Raw genomic sequence first — 21005 nt, 5'->3', positions numbered from 1 at the left:
CTGTACATATGGAGCATAGTGAGAAATACAGCTGTTTGGCGCACATTATATTCTGCACATAGTGCATTCCCTTTCTGGATCAGAAGCTCAAGATCATGGTAAGTTATATCAGGTGTTAGGAACCCTGAGCCGTGTGTGAGCTGTCTGTGTGTGTGTCCATCCATGTGTTCGTCCCTGTGTGTGTGTGTGTGTGTGTGTGTGTGTGTGTGTGTGTGTAAATGCTCCAACAATTCCATGTTCTTCCAACAGGAAACTTGGTCAAATCACAAGCCTTGAATTTGCTTCCGTTTGCTGACCAGACTGCCTGGTGTCTTTTGATCGAGATGTGGGCTCAGTTAACGGAATGCTTTTCAAGAATGCTTACTTGTATCCTCTGAGTACATCCAAGTTTTCCTCTGTCTGTGGCCCTGAGCCAGGAACGGCATCCAGAGTGATAACAACACAAACATCAGTCCTCCTCTGGTCAGCCCTGGAGGATAATCAACCAGTCATTGTAGACTCATGCTGTCTAGGATGCTGTTCTTTTGGCAGACGAGGTGATGGGACACACTCACCATCACATAAAAATGAATGAGACTTAGTCTCTACGGTGTGGTCTTGTCCTAAAGTGGGAGATACTTCTGCTCTCAAACACAGAACATCTCTGTAAGAACCCTTGAAACCTCCCCTCACACCGCAGGCTACCAGGTCTCTCTACCAACTTCTTTAGTTCTAGCAGAAGTAGGAAGTGTCAAGATTCCATTTCCCACTCCCAGGTCTTGGTTTGTTCTTAGAGTTCTCATAGCTATGCCTCTCACCTTCTGTAGGGGCGTGGATAGGGTACGTGGGACAGATGAGGATAAAAGGAAAAGGGAAAGCAAGTCTAGCTCTTGGAAGCTCGCCACGTTCCCAGAGCTCCTATCTCCCTGCTTATTGTGTAAGTAACTTCTGTATTTAACAAATATCTTAGACCTCTTTTCAGATAGCATTATTTCCTCGTTAACCTTCCAATTTAAACCACACAGAAAGCCAGCAGAGGGAATCCTTCCGATGTGACTGAGAGCCATTCCTGATTTGGCTTTGCCAACAAGGGCAGGTATAGAGCGGGCATTGCAAGGGGCAGGTCAGGCAGGGCAGAGACAGAAGGCCCACTTCAGCACCGTGAGTTCTCAAAGCCCTTGGAGTCAGTGCAACCCAGTTCTCAGCCGCAGACGTGGGAATCATTTCAAGACGTCTGCAGCCGGTTCAGTGGTTCCCACTCAGAAGACACACCCCCATTCAAATCTCCAAGAGCAGCAGGTGTGACCACATTTGAATAAAGTGCCTCTGCAGATGTGATGGAGCTGAAGATTTTGAGATGGGCCCATCTCAGACCCCATGGGTGGGCCCTCAGCGCAGCAAGTGTCTTCATAAGATCACACAGGAGAAGGCCGTGCGTATTCGTTCTCTAAAGGAACAAGACTGATAGATTAGGTGCGTGCATGTGCACACACACAGACATAGGCACACACACATACAGACACACACACACACACACACACACACACACACACACACACAGAGGCATTTATTTGGAGAGGCTTATAGGCTGTGGTCTGAGTAGTTCAGCAATGGCTGTCTGCAATAGAAGGGTTAAAGAATGAGTTTTTCTGTCCGTGAGACTCCCGGTCTCAGCAGTTCCAATCCAGTGCTGGAGTCCCAAGAAGGTCCTAGAGAGCTGCCAGTTTCCAGTTGGAATCCCTAAGAAGTCTGTTCTAACTCCAGCAAAGGCACAGCTCAGCCCGATCGATGAACTTGCCACTGAGAATGAGGGCAATCCGGCAAACAGCAAAGAGTTTCCTTCTTGCGTGTCCTTTCATGTGGGCTGCCACCAGAAGGTGTGGCCCAGACATTAGGTGGGTCTTCTGACCTCGAAGGATGCAGATTTAGGGTGGGCCTCCCTCCTTAAGTGATCCAACCAAGAAAAATCCCTCACAGGTGTGCCCAGATGCTTGGAATTTAGTTAATCCCTGATGTAGTGGACAACCATGATTATCCAGCCATCTTACCATGTGACAGTGGAGACAGAGACCAGAGCCATGGCAGCGGAGGTATGCATAAGAAGCCAGAGGAGACAAGAAAGGATCCTTCCCAGAGCTTTCAGAGGAAGCATGGCCTTGCTGCCACCTTGCTTCCAGGCTGTTTTGGCTTTCAAAAATGGTATTAAAAAATTCCTGGACTTTTGGATGTGTTTTGTGTATCAATACATGTTTGTGTGTGTGTGTGTGTGTGTACATTTGTGTGAGTGCATGTACACACGGTGTGCACACATATGGAGGCCAGAGGTTGGTGTTGGGTATCTTCCGCCACTGAACCTAGAACTCACCAACTGTCAGGCTGGCCGACCCAGGAGTTGCTGGAATAACCCTGCCTTTGTCTCTCAAGCGATGGGATTGTAGGGCTATGCTAACATATCTGGCTTTTAACATGGGTGCTGTGGTTGGAACTCAGGTTCTCATGCATGCATGACAATCACTTTACTGACCCGTTTACCGAGCCATCTCCCCAGCCCAAACTTTTCTGTCTTTTAAGTAACCTGGTCTGTGACGTTTTATGGCAGGCCTAGGATGTATGTTCCCATCATGTTTCACTCTCCTTGGTGCGGGCCGTCCTCCTGACAGGGGGCGCAGGGGGTGGGGAGGCTCTTTATCGGGATGCCACTTGGTTTCCATGAAGTGTTGAGGTGACTCCACAAACTGTAACAGGGAGGGTGGAGGCAGCCGTGACCTGGGCCTGTGCTGGGAGCTCTAGGAATTGGAAGAGAAAGAAACGCAGCCACAGGGACAGAAGTGCTTCACGTCAGTGCTTTCGTGTTGGGTTCGGCATGACGTGAAGTCAAACCCTGTCCTTGCAGGAAAAAGACACATGCTAACATGTGTCATGTGGTCCTGAAATGCCCGTGGGGACAGCTGTCACCGGCCTCATCTTCCCGGACGACTTCCAAGAAGCTGCCGTCACATCTAGGTGGGAGACTCTTCACAGACTGAGCAGGTACCCCAAAGGCACAAGTCCAGGGGCGCTGGGCTTCCGTGACGAAACTGTGTTGGGAATCGTGTGACAGTATTAGAAAGGTCTTCCTCAGACAACATTCCAGAAACATATTTCTAGGTTCAGGTCCTCCAGGTGGATAATGGAGCAAGGACTGCCTGGTCCGGGATCCATTTGTCCCGATCCACTTAGACTTGTGAGTGTTTTTTTCAGGGCACACAACCAGGTCTCCAATAACTCTGTTGCTAACATGTCAGCTCTCCTGAAATACCCGTGAGAGACAGCTGTCTCCCAGACCCTGGACCGTCACCTCGGCTGCTCTTTTAAGTCTCAGCTCTGTCATGTGCACCAAAAAAACCCCTGTGGCATTTGCAAAGGTCAGCAGCTGCCATCACAGGCCATGTAGGCAACTTGAACTTCTACCGTTTAGAGGCAGCTGTGTGTACGGGCCAGGACTTGACATTTGAAGTCTTCCTTTATTTTTGACACAGGGAGGGTCTGTCACTGAACCTGGAACTTACTGATTTGGTTAGACTAGCTGCCACGCAAGGTCCCATTGCTCCCGTTTCCTTCCCAGAGCTGGGATTACAGGCGTACTCCAACATATCTGGTTTTTAACATAGGTACTGAGGAACCCAGACTCAGGTCCTCTGGTTTGTGTGGCAAAGCACTTTTACCAATTAGTCCAGTCATTCAGCAGTCCTTCCAGCCCCAGAATGGGACTTTTAAAGGGGGCCTCTGACTATACTCTCCAGCCCCGACGTTTCTTTTCAGATAAATACTCTTTAAAATAAAAATAAGGAACCAGATAAACTGATAAATCAACTCTGGGGCTAGACACTTTGCTAGGAATGTCACATTTATCTTCCAGATTCGGGTACCTCCCACGGACATCCCTCTTGTCATACATGCTTAGTGGAAATAAACCTGAAAGTCCCCTTATACAGTCATCCTTGGATCGCCATCAGTTTGTTATATGACCTATGCCCTAGATACGGTATCTGCCAATCTGCTATCTGAGAATCACAGGGAGGCCCCGAAGCAGCTGTCTGCAGAGAGCACTTTTGTGTCCTCATAAGAGGATTTTGTGGGTCATTTTTTTATTAGCTGGTTTTCTCTCCTCTCACCTGCGGCTGAGCGTGGCTTCTTGGCATCTTCAAAGACAGGAGGGAGCTCAAGTGGAGAACGGGGCAGCCCTTCCCAGCAGCACTGTTCTATTTACAACCTGCTTATTGCGCAGTGGCAGCTGCCACGATCAGGGAGGCCAGGGAAGTTTCCTTGAGGGCTTGTCCAGCTATCTGAGTCACGTGGCTGGGGGGCCCTTTTCCCTTGCGCCCTGGCACAGTCAGTGGGAGCTTCTCTTCAGCGTGCAGGCTGTGAGGCTGCTGCCCCGAGGAAGCAAGCATTCCCGTGAGGAAGAGAGGAGGCTTTGGAGGTCTCGCCTGCCACAATGACGGACAGAAGCCCCTTTGAGACAGACATGCTCACCCTGACCCGCTATGTTATGGAAAAAGGGCGGCAGGCCAAAGGGACTGGTGAGCTCACACAGCTGCTCAACTCAATGCTGACTGCCATCAAAGCCATCTCTTCGGCTGTGCGCAAGGCGGGCCTGGCCAACCTGTGAGTCCTGGAGAGCATGCGCAGGCACACATACACACAGCTGCCCAGAGCCCCAGGCCCAGACCAGGGTGTGGGAGCCACAGGTGCTTGCAGTAGAAACCGGGTGCAAACCTAATTTGTCTTTTGTGCCCCAAGGATGTTGCATTAAAATTCTTTGTGTCTGCTTTGATAAGGCAGCCTTCGGGCACATTTTACCAGGAAAGGAAGGGGAATAAAAACCACATAGTGGCAAGCTATGGAGAAAAGTGAGATTTTGTTTTCTGTTACTATTTACTGTAACATTTTCCTGTTACATTTACTATAACGGTAACACTTGCTTTCTCAATACCCACATTGAATTCTCATGACTTAAATTTGCAAGGACAGATTCTTACTGGGACTTTAAAACATGTTTGATGTCATTTTCCTGTACAAGTGTTTGGTTGTCACGACCTCTGACGGTGGTGGTGATGGTGGTGGTTGGGGTTAGAAACCACAGATTCTCGGGGCCCTGGCTATCATGGAAGGAGCCTGTTTTCTTCATCTTCACGTGGTGTGTGGGAATCCGGACATGCTGGGCTGGGTCAGGCAGAGCAGAGTCATGCATGGGTTCTCTTTTGCAGAACGAGGTCACATTCACGCTGGAGCTGCTGGTGGCCACAGTCAGGGGTCTCAGTTTTAAGCCATGATGAAAAGAAATCACCTTCCTTCGGCCTTCCATGATTGTAGAAATTCCAGTGAAGGCCCTCTTGGAAGTTGAAGGGACCTAAATTTTTTTTAGTGGGGGAGTGGATGAGTGGGAAAGCCCCCCCCAAAGAAGGGCCAACAAATGCCACCCATTTGAATATCTATTCTTAACAGTGTGGTACCTTTAACCCCAAACTGTGACAGCATTAATACCATAAATTCCATCATAAAACCATTAAATCTTATTATAGCAGTGCTAAGGACTAGTAGTGGGACCCACATTGAGGATGCTCGTCTGCTTCTCCTGCCCGTGGGTTCCCTTAACTGCATTATTACCTCAATTGGTAGAATGACTGAGCTCTGCCTTTAAGAACATGCTCCCAGAATGTGAGGTGCCTACATGTGTGACGATTACATCCCAAGTGACATTATGATAGCATCTTTGCCTCTCCCGTGTCCCAGCTCTGCTATAATTAGGGTGGTTGCCTGTGACCAGTCGGGACGTTTGACCACACTTGTCTCTCTCCTCTGTGAAGGCCTCTCAGCTCCTGTCTTGGCAGGGTTCTCATGTATCTGCTGCAACCTGCTTCTCAGTAACTCAGTGTCTGACCAAGGGGCCTTAGGGACTAGATAGTTAAGTGCCTTATTTAACTTGGTTTTCCTTACCTTGTGTCTGTGGACGATGGTTCATTCTTGCTTGAGACCTCCATGCTTGTGAACTGGGAAGGTACTAGTTGCTCCGACTCACGGGGTTGTAGTAAGGGCTGGTAAGTTATTGTGATGGGAGTTCCAGGCCTGTGATAAATACTCAAGAAATGCCCCCCCCAACTTATTAACTACCGTGGTTCCAAGACCGGACTGGAGGAAATTTGAAGCTTGGCCTATGTGATTATTGACCACTAGGTGGCAGGCACCACCCTAGAAATGGTGTCAGACTGGTCCCACGTCCCTGGACCTGCTCCTCCTCACAGAGGAGAAAACCTAACCCCTCCACACACAGAGAGTAGCCACAGCGGATGAGAAAGGGACTGCAGGTGTCCTGGCGCTGTCCCGTGCAGGTGTGCTCAGTCTTTTGGCGTTGTGACAGCGCACTGTGGTTTAAAGATGTGTTGGGCTGCGTTCATAGCTATCCTGGGATGCACGTGGCCTGTGGGCTGCAGGCTGGACATCTGCCCGGCTCTCCATTTTCCAGCAGCAGCTGCCTCAAGACTCATTATTACGCATGAGGCTGCGATCCTGATGCAAAACAACCCAATTTTATTGTTACTGTTGTCGTTGGCTTGCCGGGTTGTTTCCCAAGGCTCATCATTATACATTCATCAAATTCTGGATGGGGGTGGAGTCAGTCAGGAAGGAGAGGGAATGCATTTGGCAAAGCTAGGGCCCGTCAGCGGTTCTCAACTCCAGCCACCTGTTCGCACCCCCCCCCCCCCAGGATTTCTTCTACAAACAAGTGAATGAATATAGAGAGAAGGTAAAAGGCTCCACCACGCCCCTCCCCCCACCCCCATCCTTTCTCCACAGTGCGGCAAAGGTTTCTTGTGCGCAGACTACGGAAAGGCAGGTTAGCAAGACGTGGCCCTTGCGCTTAGCAAGTGGGTGACACAGAAGGAAGTCTCCCACAACCAGTCCGTGCAGCACCATGAGGGCACCACAGAGGTGTGCCTGGTTCATAGACGGGACACGGGAGGGTTCTTGGGGGGTGCTTAGGAGGGTGAGTAGCAGCAAGCATCACACTTTGGGGACGGCAGGAGCAGAGGAAAGGAGGGGAGCAGCTGCCCGGGGTGGCGCGGGGGCGCACCCGACAGGGTTCCCATGCTGGTGGAACCGGAGCAGCCCAGGCAGGACTCACAGTCTCACTGCAGGAGTGGGAGGCGGAGATACTTGGGTTGTTCTAACCTGGCTCTGAGTGTGGGTCCGATAGCCCATGTTGGGACGAATACCATAACCAGAATCAGCTTGGAGGAGCAGAGGGTTTAATCTCATCGTACTGCAGCATGTGGTCTATCATGGAGCAGGAACTCAAGGCAGGAACCTTATGGTAGGAATTGAAGGAGGAACCACAAGGTATGCTGTTTACTGGCTTGCTTTTCGTGGCTTGCTCAGCCCGGTTTTTTTTTTTTTTTTTTTAATAGCATCCTGCTGAGGGGTAACACCACACACAGCTGGCTGGGCCCTCCTACACCAGTCGGTGATGTTGGTAAACCAGCCACGCCAAGGATACTGGGGGTGGGGGGGGATCACATGATACTTTATTAGAGAGAGAGAGAAGTCACTTGCATGAGAAGCCGAGAACTGAGGTCAGCGCTCTGTTCGACTCCGACCTCGATCGCAGCCCTCCAAAGAGCGAGGGCCCCTTTATCTCTCTTCCCCCACCGTTTGGGCGTGGTCAGTGTGGCAGATATACGCGAGATCTCTCCCTACAAGTCAGTCATAAAGAAAATGCCTAGTGGTATTTTATCAAAACAGCATAATACAAGGCAGGGACTTACGTTGTGCATAATTTATTTCTACTGTGAAAAAAGATTGATTCACTTACCTTTTGTTTGCTAAGAGAAAATATATTTTTCCTTGTTATCTGGTTTTCTTAATATATATTAAACTATTTCTGGTGCAAAAAAAAAAAAAAAGAAAATGCCTAGTGGACATTAGCAGAGGCCAACCTCATGAAGGCAATTCCTCAACTGAGGTTCCCTCTTCCTTAGGCGACTCTGGTTTGTTTCAAACTGACAAACTTACAGAAGGGTGGAGTGAGGTGAGATCGAAGCTGTTGGGAACACCCTGAAGGCTTGAGGTACGGGAAGGGGATGGTTGCGTATCACTCTTCTAAAGCTCAAGTCTCTGTGCGGGTTTAAAGCTGAAGCTTGACGTTCCAGTGTAGGAAAGCTATGGCATCCTTTGTGATCACGATGCGTCTGATTTTAGGGGCTCTCCTACTATCTCTAGCTGTAAGTGCCAAGCCTGGGGGGGTCTGCATTTTAGTGGTGCTGAATCTGGCCAGTCTTCCTGGGAGACCAAGGAAATATGACAGTGTCCCCAAGGTGTAAAGGAAGTAATGTGAAGGGGCACTTCTTTGTGTCATAGCACGCTCCCTATATAGTTATAATTCGGAGATGTCAGTGGCATGGAAGGAGGGTAGGTGTGCTGTTGGTTTGGGATCTTTTTTTTTTTAAGTTGATTATCCCTTCATTTAATTGTCCCATTTTCTAAATCATGCATCTCGTAATTATACAGAGACCCAACTCTCTCCATTGTAACAGTGTTTCCCTTTTTTTTTTCCTTATTTTTTTTCACTCTTTACTGGAGTTAAGACCCCTTCAATGACTTAACCCACCCTGTCTCCCCAGATATGGAATTGCAGGAAGCGTGAATGTGACGGGAGACGAGGTGAAGAAACTGGACGTGCTCTCCAACTCCCTGGTCATCAACATGCTCCAGTCCTCCTACAGCACCTGCGTCCTAGTCTCCGAAGAGAACAAGGAGGCAGTCATCACAGCCAAGGAGAAGAGGGTGTGTCTACGGTGGGCTGCAGCACCCCACATGTCAGTAGATGATGCTACCGGGCTCAGAGACGTGTTTTCTTGCTTAGTCTTTTTTTCTGGGATTTTTTTTCTTTCTTCTATTTTGGGACATTTGTTTTCTGGAGGCAGGGTTTCTCAGTTCTTGAGTTGGAAATCTCGTGTGCTCTCATACCCTTTGGGGGTATATGTCGTCTAGTGCATCATTAAACAGGTCTTGGCCCCCTTGTCTTCTTTTGGGGAAGAGCTATACAATACACTCTCTGATTCAGTCCCTCTCTATTTCTTATCTATGACCTTCCCTGCACAAGTCCTCTTCCTCAGAGGAGGTGGGTCTTCCCCTGCCTGACAAAATAGACCCGTCCAGGGAACAATTCATGATGATCCTATGGTGCACGGAAAGGGTTTACATTCACTGCAAACACAATAATTTATTAAAGAGTGACATTTTCTAGTGGCCAACAATTCAGCCAACATCCAATCACAGTAACATTCTGGTTGGTTTTTATCAGTTTGACCTAGAGTCAAACTGGGAAGTGACTAGAGTCACTTGGGAAGAGGGATCCACAGTTGAGGAACTACCTCCATCGGATTGGCTCATGGGCAAGTCTGTGGACATTTTCTTTTCTTTCTTTTCTTTTTTTTGGTTTTATGAGACAGGGTTTCTCTGTATTGTTTTGGAGGCTGCCGGTCCAGCCTGGCCTCAAACAAACCTACCTCTGCCTCCCGAGTGCTGGGATTAAAGGCGTGTGCCACCACCACCCGGCTCTGTGGACATTTTCTTTTTCTTTTTCTTTTTTTTTTTGGTTTTTCGAGACAGGGTTTCTCTGTGGCTTTGGAGGCTGTCCTGGAACTTGCTTGGTAGTCCTTGCTGGTCTCGAATGCCCAGAGATCCACCTGCCTCTGCCTTCCGAGTGCTGGGATTAAAGGCGTGCGCCACCAATGCCCGTCGACATTTTCTTAATTTATTGTTGATGGGAGAGGGCTCAGCCTATGGTGGGCTGTGCCGTCTCTGGGAAGGTGGTCCAGGATTGTATAAGCAATCAGGCTGGGCATGCCATGAGGACTGCAAACTGGTAAGCAGCACTCCTCCAGGGTTCTGCTCCAGTTCCTGCCTTGGGCTTCTGCCTGGGCTTCCTGTGACAATGAATTGTTACCTTGGAGGTGTAAATTAAAACGGTCTGGCCAGAGCGCTTCATCACAGCAAAAGAGAAGCAAAAAGGACCGTGTTTCCGTGGTGACCTACTGGTCCTTGTTACACACATTGGGAATCAGGCTGGGGAAGGGTAGTGATTTCTTTGTAATTGGAAGGAGAACTGAAAAGATAGAGAATACACATTTATTAAGCCCCTTGCCCCTGTTTGACACAACCCACGTAACATCTGTTATCCTTCACCTTTAAATTCCAATAGCACGGCCCTCACCCCCTCCACCGTTATCTGTCACTCCTGCATATTACTTCTTGGATGTATTCTAACCTTCTTTCTATGTCTGTGCTAGGAACACTAGAAAATCCGCCTGTCTGACATTCTTCCATCTAATCCTCCGTGTGCCTGCTTTGCTTAATCCCGACCGGGTGCGTCATCAGAAGTTAGCTCTGCCCACATTCTACCCACTCACCGGGCTTAAGTTATCTACATGGCACTCGCCGTTACCTTAGGAGCGTGTTTGCCTGTGTATTGCGTTTTTGAGTTTGAACACCAGTTCCACCACCGGAGCCTCCAGCAAGTGGTCTCTAGTGTATTTTTCAGCATACACCAGGCACGTAGCAGATACCTGTCGAGCAACGGCTTTGGGGGATGCGGGAATATGGGGGGGGCATGGGTCTAAATCTCTTGCCAGTGTAGACATCAGTCAGATACAGCTCAAATATAGAGCATTCGTGACGATGGGCAGGAGTGCTGACTGGGCATTTGTCCCTGTGATTTAGGGGAAATACGTGGTTTGCTTCGACCCGCTGGATGGCTCTTCCAACATTGACTGCCTGGCCTCCATTGGAACTATATTTGCTATCTACAGAAAGGTGAGTAGATAAGCTGATGTCTTTCCAGATGGTTCCTAGACTGACCACTGAGCCTGCAGGACACAACACTATAGGCGACTCCAGAAACACAGCAAACCCCTGCCTTGGGTTCTTCACTGGAAGTTTCCATCTACCTTTTCCTAACACCTCCTGGGAGGGCAGAGGGGTGTGACTCCCGAGGGACCTCGTTTTTTTTATTGTCTGGAAGGGACTGAGATGCCAGGCACTTCATAGACTGCATATCCTTTATCTAAAACGCTGGGGGCCAGAAGTTCTTGGGTTTCAGATTTTGGAATGTTTGCAAATGCATAAGGAGTTGTTTTAGGGATGAACTTGAAACTCAGTTGTGTTTCTTACATTTCTGTTTCGGTCATCACTTGCATGTAACTTTATACAATGCATGTTTTAGTGCACCTACAATTTGACTCCGGCCCACAACACCAGGATAGTGTAGAATTTGCCTTGCCAGGGCAGTGGGAGACCTTGTCTCAAAGAAAGAGAACAGTATTCAGGAAGATAAACCTGAGGCTGTCCTCTGGCCTCTACACACCTACGCACGTGCACGCGCTCGCGCACGCACACACCACACACACACACCTTTCCCATCCATGCACACACATACATGTGAAAAACATGCTGAGAAGGAAATACTCATGAGTTTCTATCCACCAAAATATTTCAGCACCACATGCTTCATGATGTGTGAGCTTTTCGATTACCGAGGCTCTAAACTCTTCATTTGTAACGTGGAGATAACATGTCTACCTTGCAGGGCATCTGAGTAACGATCATTGCGACAGTTGGGGATGTGACTTGTGGCAGTTACAAAGTTGGTGGTTTGAGCATCTTCCAGTGCTCTGGACAGGATGCAGCTTTCAGACAGACCCAAGAACACTCTTTGCTCTGGCTCAGCCTGAGCAGCCACTCCCTTTGGATGCTTTTGCTGCAGCTTAGAATTATCCGAGTCAGCCTCATTTTTGCTTACTGTACAGGGTGCCAACCACTGAAAGGAAGAAGTTTTCCAAATATATAGCTTAAACATGAAGTAGCAATATCATCTTTTCATCATGGTGACCAAATCCATGCACTTGGACAGACATCATGGTGGTGGGAGTACATGCTGGAGGAGATTCATCAGCTGATGGAGGTCAGGGACCACAGAGAGACATAAAGAGAGAGATGTGGTGACATCTTGCATGTACAAATAAAGCCTGTCTGAAGGTGAGAGAATGGAGCTTGCCACTAGCTAACCATAGAGGTCTGTGCAGACAGACAGGAAGTAAACTAGCTGTGTGGAAACAGGATATAAGCAGGGAGAGACAGGAACTCACTCTCTTGTCTGCTGAGATGCTAAGGAGGTAAGGTGTGGCCGTGGTTTGCCTCTTCTCTCTGATCTCTCTGTGTTTTTCTCTATATCAGACTCTGAGTTTTTATTACTCAGATGGATTAAGAACTCCATTTACAGAGGGGCAGGAGAGAGCCACCAAAGACACAGCCCAGTAGTTTCCTTCCTAGTGTGTCTCCTCTGATACTGTTTCCAACAAAAATGTGGACCATAAGCACACTCAGGAGGAGGTATTGGATAGCTTTAGGGGCAACATTGTAAAATTTCCAGAATGTCCTCAAACAGTTCCATTGGCTGGGGACCAAGCTTTTACTTAACACAGGAACCTTTGGGGGCTAAGGATGCTTCATACCCAAATCATAACAGCAGCCAAGTGTGTGGAGATAGGAGAGCAAATCTCAGTTTCCCTTTCCAGGACAAGGGCTGAAGATGCTCACTTCCTGAGATATGCGAAAGCAGCTGCATTCATGTGCAGGGGGGTAAGGGCTGCAGAATTTTTTTTTGAGACAGGGTTTTTCAGGAGCTCTGAGATGCAGCTTCCGGCGAAGGGCTCTCTCTGGGCACCATAGCAACACCACGTATTGCATTTCTCCTTGTTTTCTGCAGACCACAGAGGATGAGCCTTCCGAGAAGGACGCCCTGCAGCCTGGCCGCAATATAGTGGCTGCAGGCTATGCACTCTACGGCAGCGCAACCCTGGTGGCCCTCTCCACGGGGCAAGGAGTGGATCTCTTCATGCTGGACCCGGTAGGTAATGAATACAGCATTCCTGGGGGACTCCATGGGTTTCTGTGTTTGAATTCCTATCCATGGGATAATTTTCTGGCCATTTTGTGTACTTGCTTTTTGGAGTTAGAGGACTGTATCGAGAAATATATGAAGAACCTCATGTAATTTTTTTTGTATAAATAAGTTTATTTTAGCTGACACATAAAAACATAAAATTGGTCATATGTAGTGGGTTTCATGTAATGACCCCCAATGTCTAAATCATGTTAATGTATCTCTTTGAACGTTTATTCTTTCTTTTTGGTGAAGATGCTCAGCCTCCTTTTGCATAGTTTCTGGAGCAGAGTTTGTTTTCCACAAGTACATTCACCCCGCGTAGTTTACAGATCACCGTGATATAACAATCTCACACCAATGTCCAGATGGGCCCAGAGATCCTTAGAGAGGCCTCTTCTTGAACCTCTGTTGAGATTATGGGTTCTATTCCCTGACTGCCTAGTCCAGCTGCCTCTCACTTCTGTGATGACCAACTGCTTGAAGTGAGCAAGTGGGTCTTTACACTATTTAAAATGTTAATTAAAATATACCCACATGACTAATAGTTTCCTTTATGGGCAGCAAGGGCTTGGAGGATCAGCAAGGGCTTGGAGGATTTTCCCCAGTGTGCCGGAATTCCACCGTAGGGAGATTCCTGGGTGCTAAATGGTCCCTTCAAGTACTGTGTCATTCTTCACACTGTTCACGAAGGCAGAACACTCAACAGTAGGAAGGGAAGAGGCAGATGAAGGTCTTTGAACAGATGAAAATTGTGACAGCACAGTCCTGGACAAAGGAAGAAAAAAAACTGGGTAAAAGCAGAATTTTGAAAAGGAAGGCTAAGATTTTATGGGGTTGCAGATTAAAACAGAAAAAAAAAACATTGAAAGTGTTTCCAAATTAGACTTCCTTCTTTACATGCCGGGAGCTTCACCTGCTAGTGCCAAGGTGCTTTGTTGAAGATGCGAAGCTCTCATAAAAAAATCGAAAATTGTGACCAAAGTGCTTCAGAGATTCTAGTATTCACTTTAGTGGGAAATTCAGAATTTGATTTTAATTCAAGTTGGCAAATATTTACTGAACAACTTGAATACTCCAAAGTGCCATTGTAGGCAGCCGTGATAAAGGAACTCTCAAATGAAACAGTCAACCAACAGATCAGACTGTATGGTATGGACACCCAGCGACTTGTGTTCAGGCTGTCATGGCAACAGGCAGAGAGTAGGCAACTGCCTGCAGTTCTCAAGTTGACTCTGTGTGTCCTGTGGCTTCCAGATCCTCTTCAGAATGTTGTAGAAGGCCATCACGAAGTAAAGACAGTGACTGATTGATGGCTGGGAACTAAAGACTACCAGAGATACACTTTACTTATAATCAAAAGAAGTTGGGTTTCTGTGGCAAGGAGGGAGAGTCTTGAAAGGACGCTGGGGTGGGCTTGTTAAGGTCCTTAGTTGGTGATTTGAGGGGCGTTTGAGGAGGGAGAGGTTCGTTCTGGATGAGATGCTGTGTAGATGTGGGTGAAACTCAGACCTGGGTGTCTTCATCCAGCATCTTGCGGGCAGGAATGTTGAGCACCACACAGAGACTCTCGGGGAAGGAAGCAGGCCTCGCTCAGGAGAGAGAAAGGGGTGGAGATCTCTGTAGGTGCTGAGTTTCCTAGACTCTGTCCCATTTGAGACATAGTTGGCATAGCTTTGTCTATGTATTTGGGGGAGTAAAACTGATATTCCTTGGGCAGCTTCTGGCCTGGCCTTCAGCTATGAGCCGTCACCGAAGCTCTTTATATTCTTCAAGCCGTCACCAGCATTAACACAGATGTGGGCCCTGCAGACAGAAATATTTAAGGCAACACTGGTATTATCAGTCCTGAGGGAGGAGATATCCAGACCAGATGGAGAGTTGGTTGAGGGATGTTCTGCAGGGACTGCAGGGGCCATTTGCCACGATTTCATTAACAATTATGAGAATTCTTTTAGCTTTTTTTTTTTTTTGCCACTAATCTCCTTTTGCAGAGTGAATCCAGTAACAGATTGGAAGTATTTCCTCTTTTCTCCTGGTAGATGTGGTCAGGAGATCAGTTAATAGTAATGGTTTTCAAGACCGACTCATTAACATAGAATCGGACCACAAACTGATGGTAAAACCGTTTCTATCTTTTGTCTGTGTAGCTTCTTTCTCTCATTGTTGGTGCCCTGAAGACGTTAAATTGGGGAAGAAAACCTAGGCATTAATTCAGCTAGGTTGCTTAGAAATGGCATTGAAAAAAAAACCCACATAGAAGCAAAATATCATGGCCTCTTTGATCTGTTTTATTTCTTATTCCATTACTGCTTGGGCATAATTTTATTCTTCCTATCACTTATGAAAACACCACATGGCAGGTTCCAGATGACTCCAGGGAAGCCTGGGGTCCTTCCAGTTATCTCCTAACATCTCCTGACCGTTTTGTGGTGTGCTTCTTGCTTCTTAGTTCTATTTCCTGGTGTGGCTCACCTTCCTGAAGTCTCTTATCTCTCCAGGCTCTTGGAGAATTTGTGCTGGTGGAAAAAGATGTCAGGATTAAGAAGAAAGGGAAGATTTTTAGCCTCAACGAGGGCTATGCCAAGTATTTTGATGCTGCCACCACTGAGTATGTACAGAAGAAGAAATTCCCTGAGGTGAGTGAAGACAGCCTGGGCCAACAGCAGGGAGCAGGCTGTCTCAGTGGTGTGCTATGTGAATGACGCCTCCGTCTCTTTAAAGGGGTTGATGCCATTATTTCCAGCTCTGGCCCTGCATGTGTTTGATGGACTCTGCCTTCTTCATAAATGATCAACCATCTTTGTACCCTTTGAAACTACGTATTAAAAAGAATACTCCCCAACCCAGTCCCTCTGGGGAACTTGCCAAGGGGCCACATTTTAAAAATCCACTAACTTCAGCCAGAACTGCTCTCAGGTCATCTGTTTGTTAATCCGTAATCTATAGATTCTGAATACCCAGTTATCTCTGCTTGGAGATGGAGTATGATCACATCCGGGAGTCTGACGCACCAGAGGAAGCGATTACTTATGTTGTTCTATTATTAAATAAAGCTCAGGATTCAAATATTGAGATTAGCAACCAGATAGATCCAAAGAGTGATGGAGGAGCAACCAGCTGACTCTGCCTCTCCACACTTCCAGATCAAGAAGGGCCACAAATCTTCCTAAGCCCCTCCCTATTCCTTCCTGTGTCTCCCTGTCCTAATCTGGGTCCTCCAAAAACTTCATGGTTAGTTCTGACCAGCTGAATGCTGGCTCCACCCTCCAATTTGAAGTTTAACTTTATTGGCAGCCTCAGGAGTGTCAGAGTGTGATCAAAATGTCCCACGATAGGAGTCCAGTTTGCAGGCTGTCATATCAGGGTCCTGGGCTAACTGTGGGTGATTCTGCGGTTATTATTATTGTTTGTGATGCTGGGGCTCTAACTAAGATTCTTGGATACATTCTGCAAAGGCACTGGAGCACTGAGTTGCACCCACACCTCCCTACAGTATTACGTGGAGGGGAATGGAAAGGGAAATATCTACCCACTCAAAACACACAATATTTCCTTTGCTCTCCCTGCTTCCTTCCCTCTCTCTCTGTTTGTGTGTACGTGTGTGTGTGTGTATGTGTGTGTGTGTGTGTGTGTGTTTAGGTCAACAGATACCTTGGGTGATATCCACCCGTTGTGCAAGACAGCATCTCTCATTGGTCTGGAGCTTGCCAAGAAGACCAGGCTATCTGGACAGTGAGTCCCAGGAATCTAGTCATCTCTATCTACCTCCTCAGCACCAGGATTATAAGCGTGTATCCCCATACCATACTCTTTAATGTGGATTTTTTTGGAATTGAACTTCTGCATGCGAGCACTTGCCCAATGTAACTATGTTCCCTGCCTCACATAATCTTTGGCTTCTGAGTAATTTAAAAAAGTGATTATTTTTGTTTCATGTTTGTGGGTGTTTGGCCTGCGTGCATGTCTGTGTAGCGCTTGCACACCTTGCACCAATGGAAGAAGAGAAGGGCATTGGATTCCCTGGAACTGGAGTTGCAGTCAGTGGTGAGTTGCCATATGGGTTCTAGGAACGGAACCCAAGTCGTCTGGAAGAGCAGCCAGCACTCTTAACCACTGAGCCATCTATCCATTCCCAGAAATGCAGAGGCCATGCCAGTTTGGCTTCTAACCTTCTGGCATGGTGCAGGCTAGCCGTTAAGCCTGGTGGTTCTCATCTCTTCCTCTTTTTTGTGTGTCCTATAGGATGGCAGTGCACCTTATGGTGCCAGGTATGTGGGCTCCATGGTGGCTGATGTGCACCGTACCCTGGTCTATGGCGGAATCTTTATGTACCCAGCCAACCAGAAGAGTCCTAACGGCAAGGTAACTTCCTGTGTCCACTGGCTGCCAGGATAGTCAGTGAGCTATTGGGATTCTTCTGCCCCAGGCTATTCTTATGGGGTTGTGGCTACTGTTATGGCTACTGAGCTGCTTCTGGGCATATGTTTCCTTCAGAGCATGGAGGAAGATAAAGTTTGTTCCTCCTAGTAAGTTTTGGAGCTGTGGTAGGTTTGGGGAAGAAAAGGCTAACGCAGCTATGATGGGCAAGTCTTAAGGGTCCTCTGCTCCTCCATTGTCACATGCTCATCTCCCACTTTCTCTAGAGTCACAGACTTTCATAGGCTGTGTCTGATTTTGATCAGCAGCACTAACTGAACAGGGCTAATGGTCCTCCCCTGCCAGGGAATTAATCTACTTCTAGAAGAAAATGTGTTGTAAGCCTGGTCTTTGTACTCGTTCTCGGAGGGTTTGCATGTGCCCTGAGCCCCACACAAGAATTCAGAATAAAGCCTTCTATTTAGAGCACCTTCAATGTCACTTAAAAGGTAGCTTACAGAAGAGTCAGTAACAGCTTTGTGATACAATATTGAAAACAGTCATTATCAAGCAGGAACCTTGTTACCCAAATTCTCCTATCATGGCAAGAACTCTGCCCACAGAAATGCATCTGAATTCTGGCCAGCCACAGAAGTCATAGGCAGATCTCCGCCATGCATTATGCCTCATCCAAGTTGACTGTTGAGATTTTCCACTATTGGAATGTCAGATTCAAATAGAAGAAATCTATCACAGACTGTGAGGCCGAGTGAAAATTATATCACACATACAGGTTTGTGTGTCTGGCATCTCTCTCTGTGGGTGTTTTGCTCACATTTGCCAACCTGCTGACCTCAGAGCCATGACACAGTCTGCATAACGGGGCCACAGGAAAGGAAAGGGCAGCAGAGTATCCAGTGAGATAGCGCAGAGGATGTGAACAAACCCCCACTTGACACATTCTTAATTCCAGAAGGTAGACCCTAGATATGCTCATTATGGTGACTGTAAGAGAGCCCAAAGTGTTCACATATAATTACACAAATGTGTACTTTGCAGAGACGAATTCATTGCATCATGACCATTACTCACATCAAAGACACCCTCAGTTCTTCAACTCCATGCTTTAGCTCTCTGTGACCACATCTGTGTGTGCATGAGCATGCATGTGTACACATGTCTTGTGTGCTTGACTCATATGATTGTGGTAGATCTTAAACGGAGTTCCCCTCCCCCCACCAAAAAAGGGGACCACATGCCCGGCAGGTCAAAGCACCATGAAGCTTTTCTCTGAAGACCAGCAGTGTACAACAGAGGTACCTGAAGTTCTCACCCACAAAAGGGCATTGTGTGCTATTATTGAGCTTTTAAAATGTATCTGAATTGACAAACTGGTTACAGTCTGACTTACAGTCCAACATCTTAATCCTCTTCCCTGTCCTCAAGTCCCCAAGACAAAGGAAGGGAGGAGGAAAGGGGAAAATCCTAGAAGCACCTATGGTAAAGACCTCCCTGGCTGAACTGTCAGTTGGGAGTGTGCTGCCCGGTGTCCCTCCAGGGGATGATTAGGGACAAAAACAGCTCCCAAGTTAGCTCTTCTCTGTCTTTCTGCTTCTGTGAGGGACTCTGGTGAAGGCATCTTAAGTGTTTGGTTAGCACGTTAGTCATTTCCCCCTGGAGTCTGAACCTTGAATGTCTGGCCCTTCAGCCTAGACTGAAGACATTTTGTTCATATCCTTGAGACAGAAGCAGCAGCACCAATGACAATAAATAAACAAAAGCCAGAAAACAAAATGGAAAAAAATGAGAAAAAAAACCAAACTGGTAGCATAGACACAGATGTTTCCAGACAGATGATACATTGTTTCAGACTCATCTTGTCAGTGGCCCCTCAGGAGAGGTTACCAGCCCCATAGTACCGCAGAGGTGGATACCAGTCCACGGTGGGTGCTAGCTCAGGAGTCAGGCCCCTGATGGCTCAGGAACACACTCATGCTCAGAGGTCACACAGACAGCTCAGCCATTCACATGGCTCTCAGTATTTTTAGGGGCATGCCTTTAAAAACGTATATATATACCTGTCCTCATTTTTCTGCAGCTCCGGCTCCTGTATGAATGCAATCCTGTGGCCTATATTATCGAGCAGGCAGGAGGCATGGCAACCACAGGCACCCAGCCTGTACTGGATGTGAAGCCTGAGACTATTCACCAGCGAGTCCCCCTCATTTTGGGGTCCCCAGAGGATGTGCAAGAGTACCTCACCTGTGTGCAGAGAAGCCAGGCAGGCAGGTAGTGAGCCTGGACTCACGAGCTTACTGTTCTTCTTTGCTTTGTACTCTGTTGTACGAAAGATTAGATGAAGGATCAATGGAGATAGCGGGAAAGGCAAACAAATCAAGATTTCTAGGATCACTCTCAGAACGTCACCCTGCTGCTAAGGGCAGGTTTAGAAGCTAGAGGTAAAGATATGGTCAAAGGGCCAAAATAAAAACATGGATGTGAAAAGAATTCCTGTCATGGGCCTTCTGTCATGGGCAATGTAAATAGGCTAATAGGACGGTGACTTTCCACCTTCTGACTCGTACCCAGCATCTATCCATTCACCCAAGGGTAAAAGGCACATGATCAGTTAATGAGTGTCATGAAGTTCCTCAGTCCACATACATAGACACACGTGTGTTCTTGCTGTTATAGTAGAGATCTATATTTTTGTGTTTTATTTTGAGTTAGGAATCTCATGACTACTAGATGTTGGGTCCCTCACTGAGCTCTTTCCAGTCTGTGAACTGGATGACAGGAGACCCCATAGAAGATGTGGCTACCCTTTGGCAAAGCCCTATAAAATGTGGAGTTCACACTTAAACTGAATGCTTACAGTTTTTAATTTATGCATGTTCATTTTTTTGGGGGGGGAGTATTTTAAGAGGCCCTAGAGTCTAACGAAAGCGAGCTAGTCAAATGGTTCCACCCTTGCCTCACATTGTGTCAAGACTAAGCAACAAGTATATGCCTGTACAATATCAGCTTGTTTGATTGGTAGCTGCTATGCATGTACACGAGCTTGGGATACACACACACACACACACACACACACACACACACACACAGAGAGAGAACAATTAAATTTGTATAAAGTATTTGCAAGTAAATGACACCACACAAACGTACACAGTCAACATTTTTTGGGTTTTGTGATTTAACGTTTTCAGACCACGATGGGTGAAATCCTGGGAAGAAAACCCAATTGAGGTGTAATTCTGACTTAATCACTAGGAGAGCCACCCACTCTTTCTCCTAGAATATCAGTACCATACTTCCTTCCGTCTTCAAGATGAATTACATGTTTGGTCACAAGAATTCACTAGACAAAAACAGGAAAGAAGCCGACTTAATTTTGCTTTGTTTTATTTATTTATTATTTTTTTCAAGACGGTTTCACTCTGTAGCCCTGGCTATCCTGGAAGTCGCTCTGTAGGCCAGGTTGGCCTCTGTCATGAGAAATCTCCCCTGAGCTAGCTCTGCATCTAGCTTGAATTCTGGAGTGTTAGCACCTAGGCTTTGAACTACTTGTTGTGATCATTACCTTTGTTTGAAGTGCTTGATTCTCATCTGAGTCCTTCATGAAGGATCCTAGTGTCTTTGAAAAATTTAATTAAGAGAATGTCTGGCAAGTCAAGAGATTTCT

General features: G+C 47.1%; 1 protein-coding gene across 1 annotated transcript; it reads left to right on the top strand.

The window, feature by feature from the left end:
• Positions 1 to 4338: 4338 nt before the first annotated feature.
• Fbp2 (fructose-bisphosphatase 2) lies at positions 4339 to 19828 on the top strand. Its single transcript, XM_005078433.4, has 7 exons — positions 4339 to 4626; positions 8640 to 8802; positions 10741 to 10833; positions 12785 to 12925; positions 15463 to 15600; positions 17207 to 17326; positions 19419 to 19828. Exons 1-7 carry the CDS (start codon positions 4457 to 4459, stop codon positions 19611 to 19613), a joined length of 1020 nt encoding a protein of 339 aa, XP_005078490.1. The 5' UTR covers positions 4339 to 4456; the 3' UTR covers positions 19614 to 19828.
• Positions 19829 to 21005: the final 1177 nt, after the last annotated feature.

The sequence above is a fragment of the Mesocricetus auratus genome, unplaced genomic scaffold (genome assembly GCF_017639785.1).
Source record: "Mesocricetus auratus isolate SY011 unplaced genomic scaffold, BCM_Maur_2.0 Super-Scaffold_100013, whole genome shotgun sequence".
In the NCBI taxonomy this organism is placed as follows: Eukaryota; Metazoa; Chordata; class Mammalia; order Rodentia; family Cricetidae; genus Mesocricetus; species Mesocricetus auratus.
The sequence above is the reverse complement of the archived record's forward strand: the minus strand, read 5'-3'. Positions and strand labels throughout refer to the sequence as shown.

Coding starts and splice junctions, on each gene's coding strand:
- Fbp2 (XM_005078433.4), top strand. CDS start 4,457: ATGACGGACAGAAGCCCCTTTGAGACAGACATGCTCACCCTGACCCGC. Junction 4,627..8,639: donor AAGGCGGGCCTGGCCAACCT/GTGAGTCCTGGA, acceptor CTGTCTCCCCAG/ATATGGAATTGCAGGAAGCG. Junction 10,834..12,784: donor TATTTGCTATCTACAGAAAG/GTGAGTAGATAA, acceptor TGTTTTCTGCAG/ACCACAGAGGATGAGCCTTC.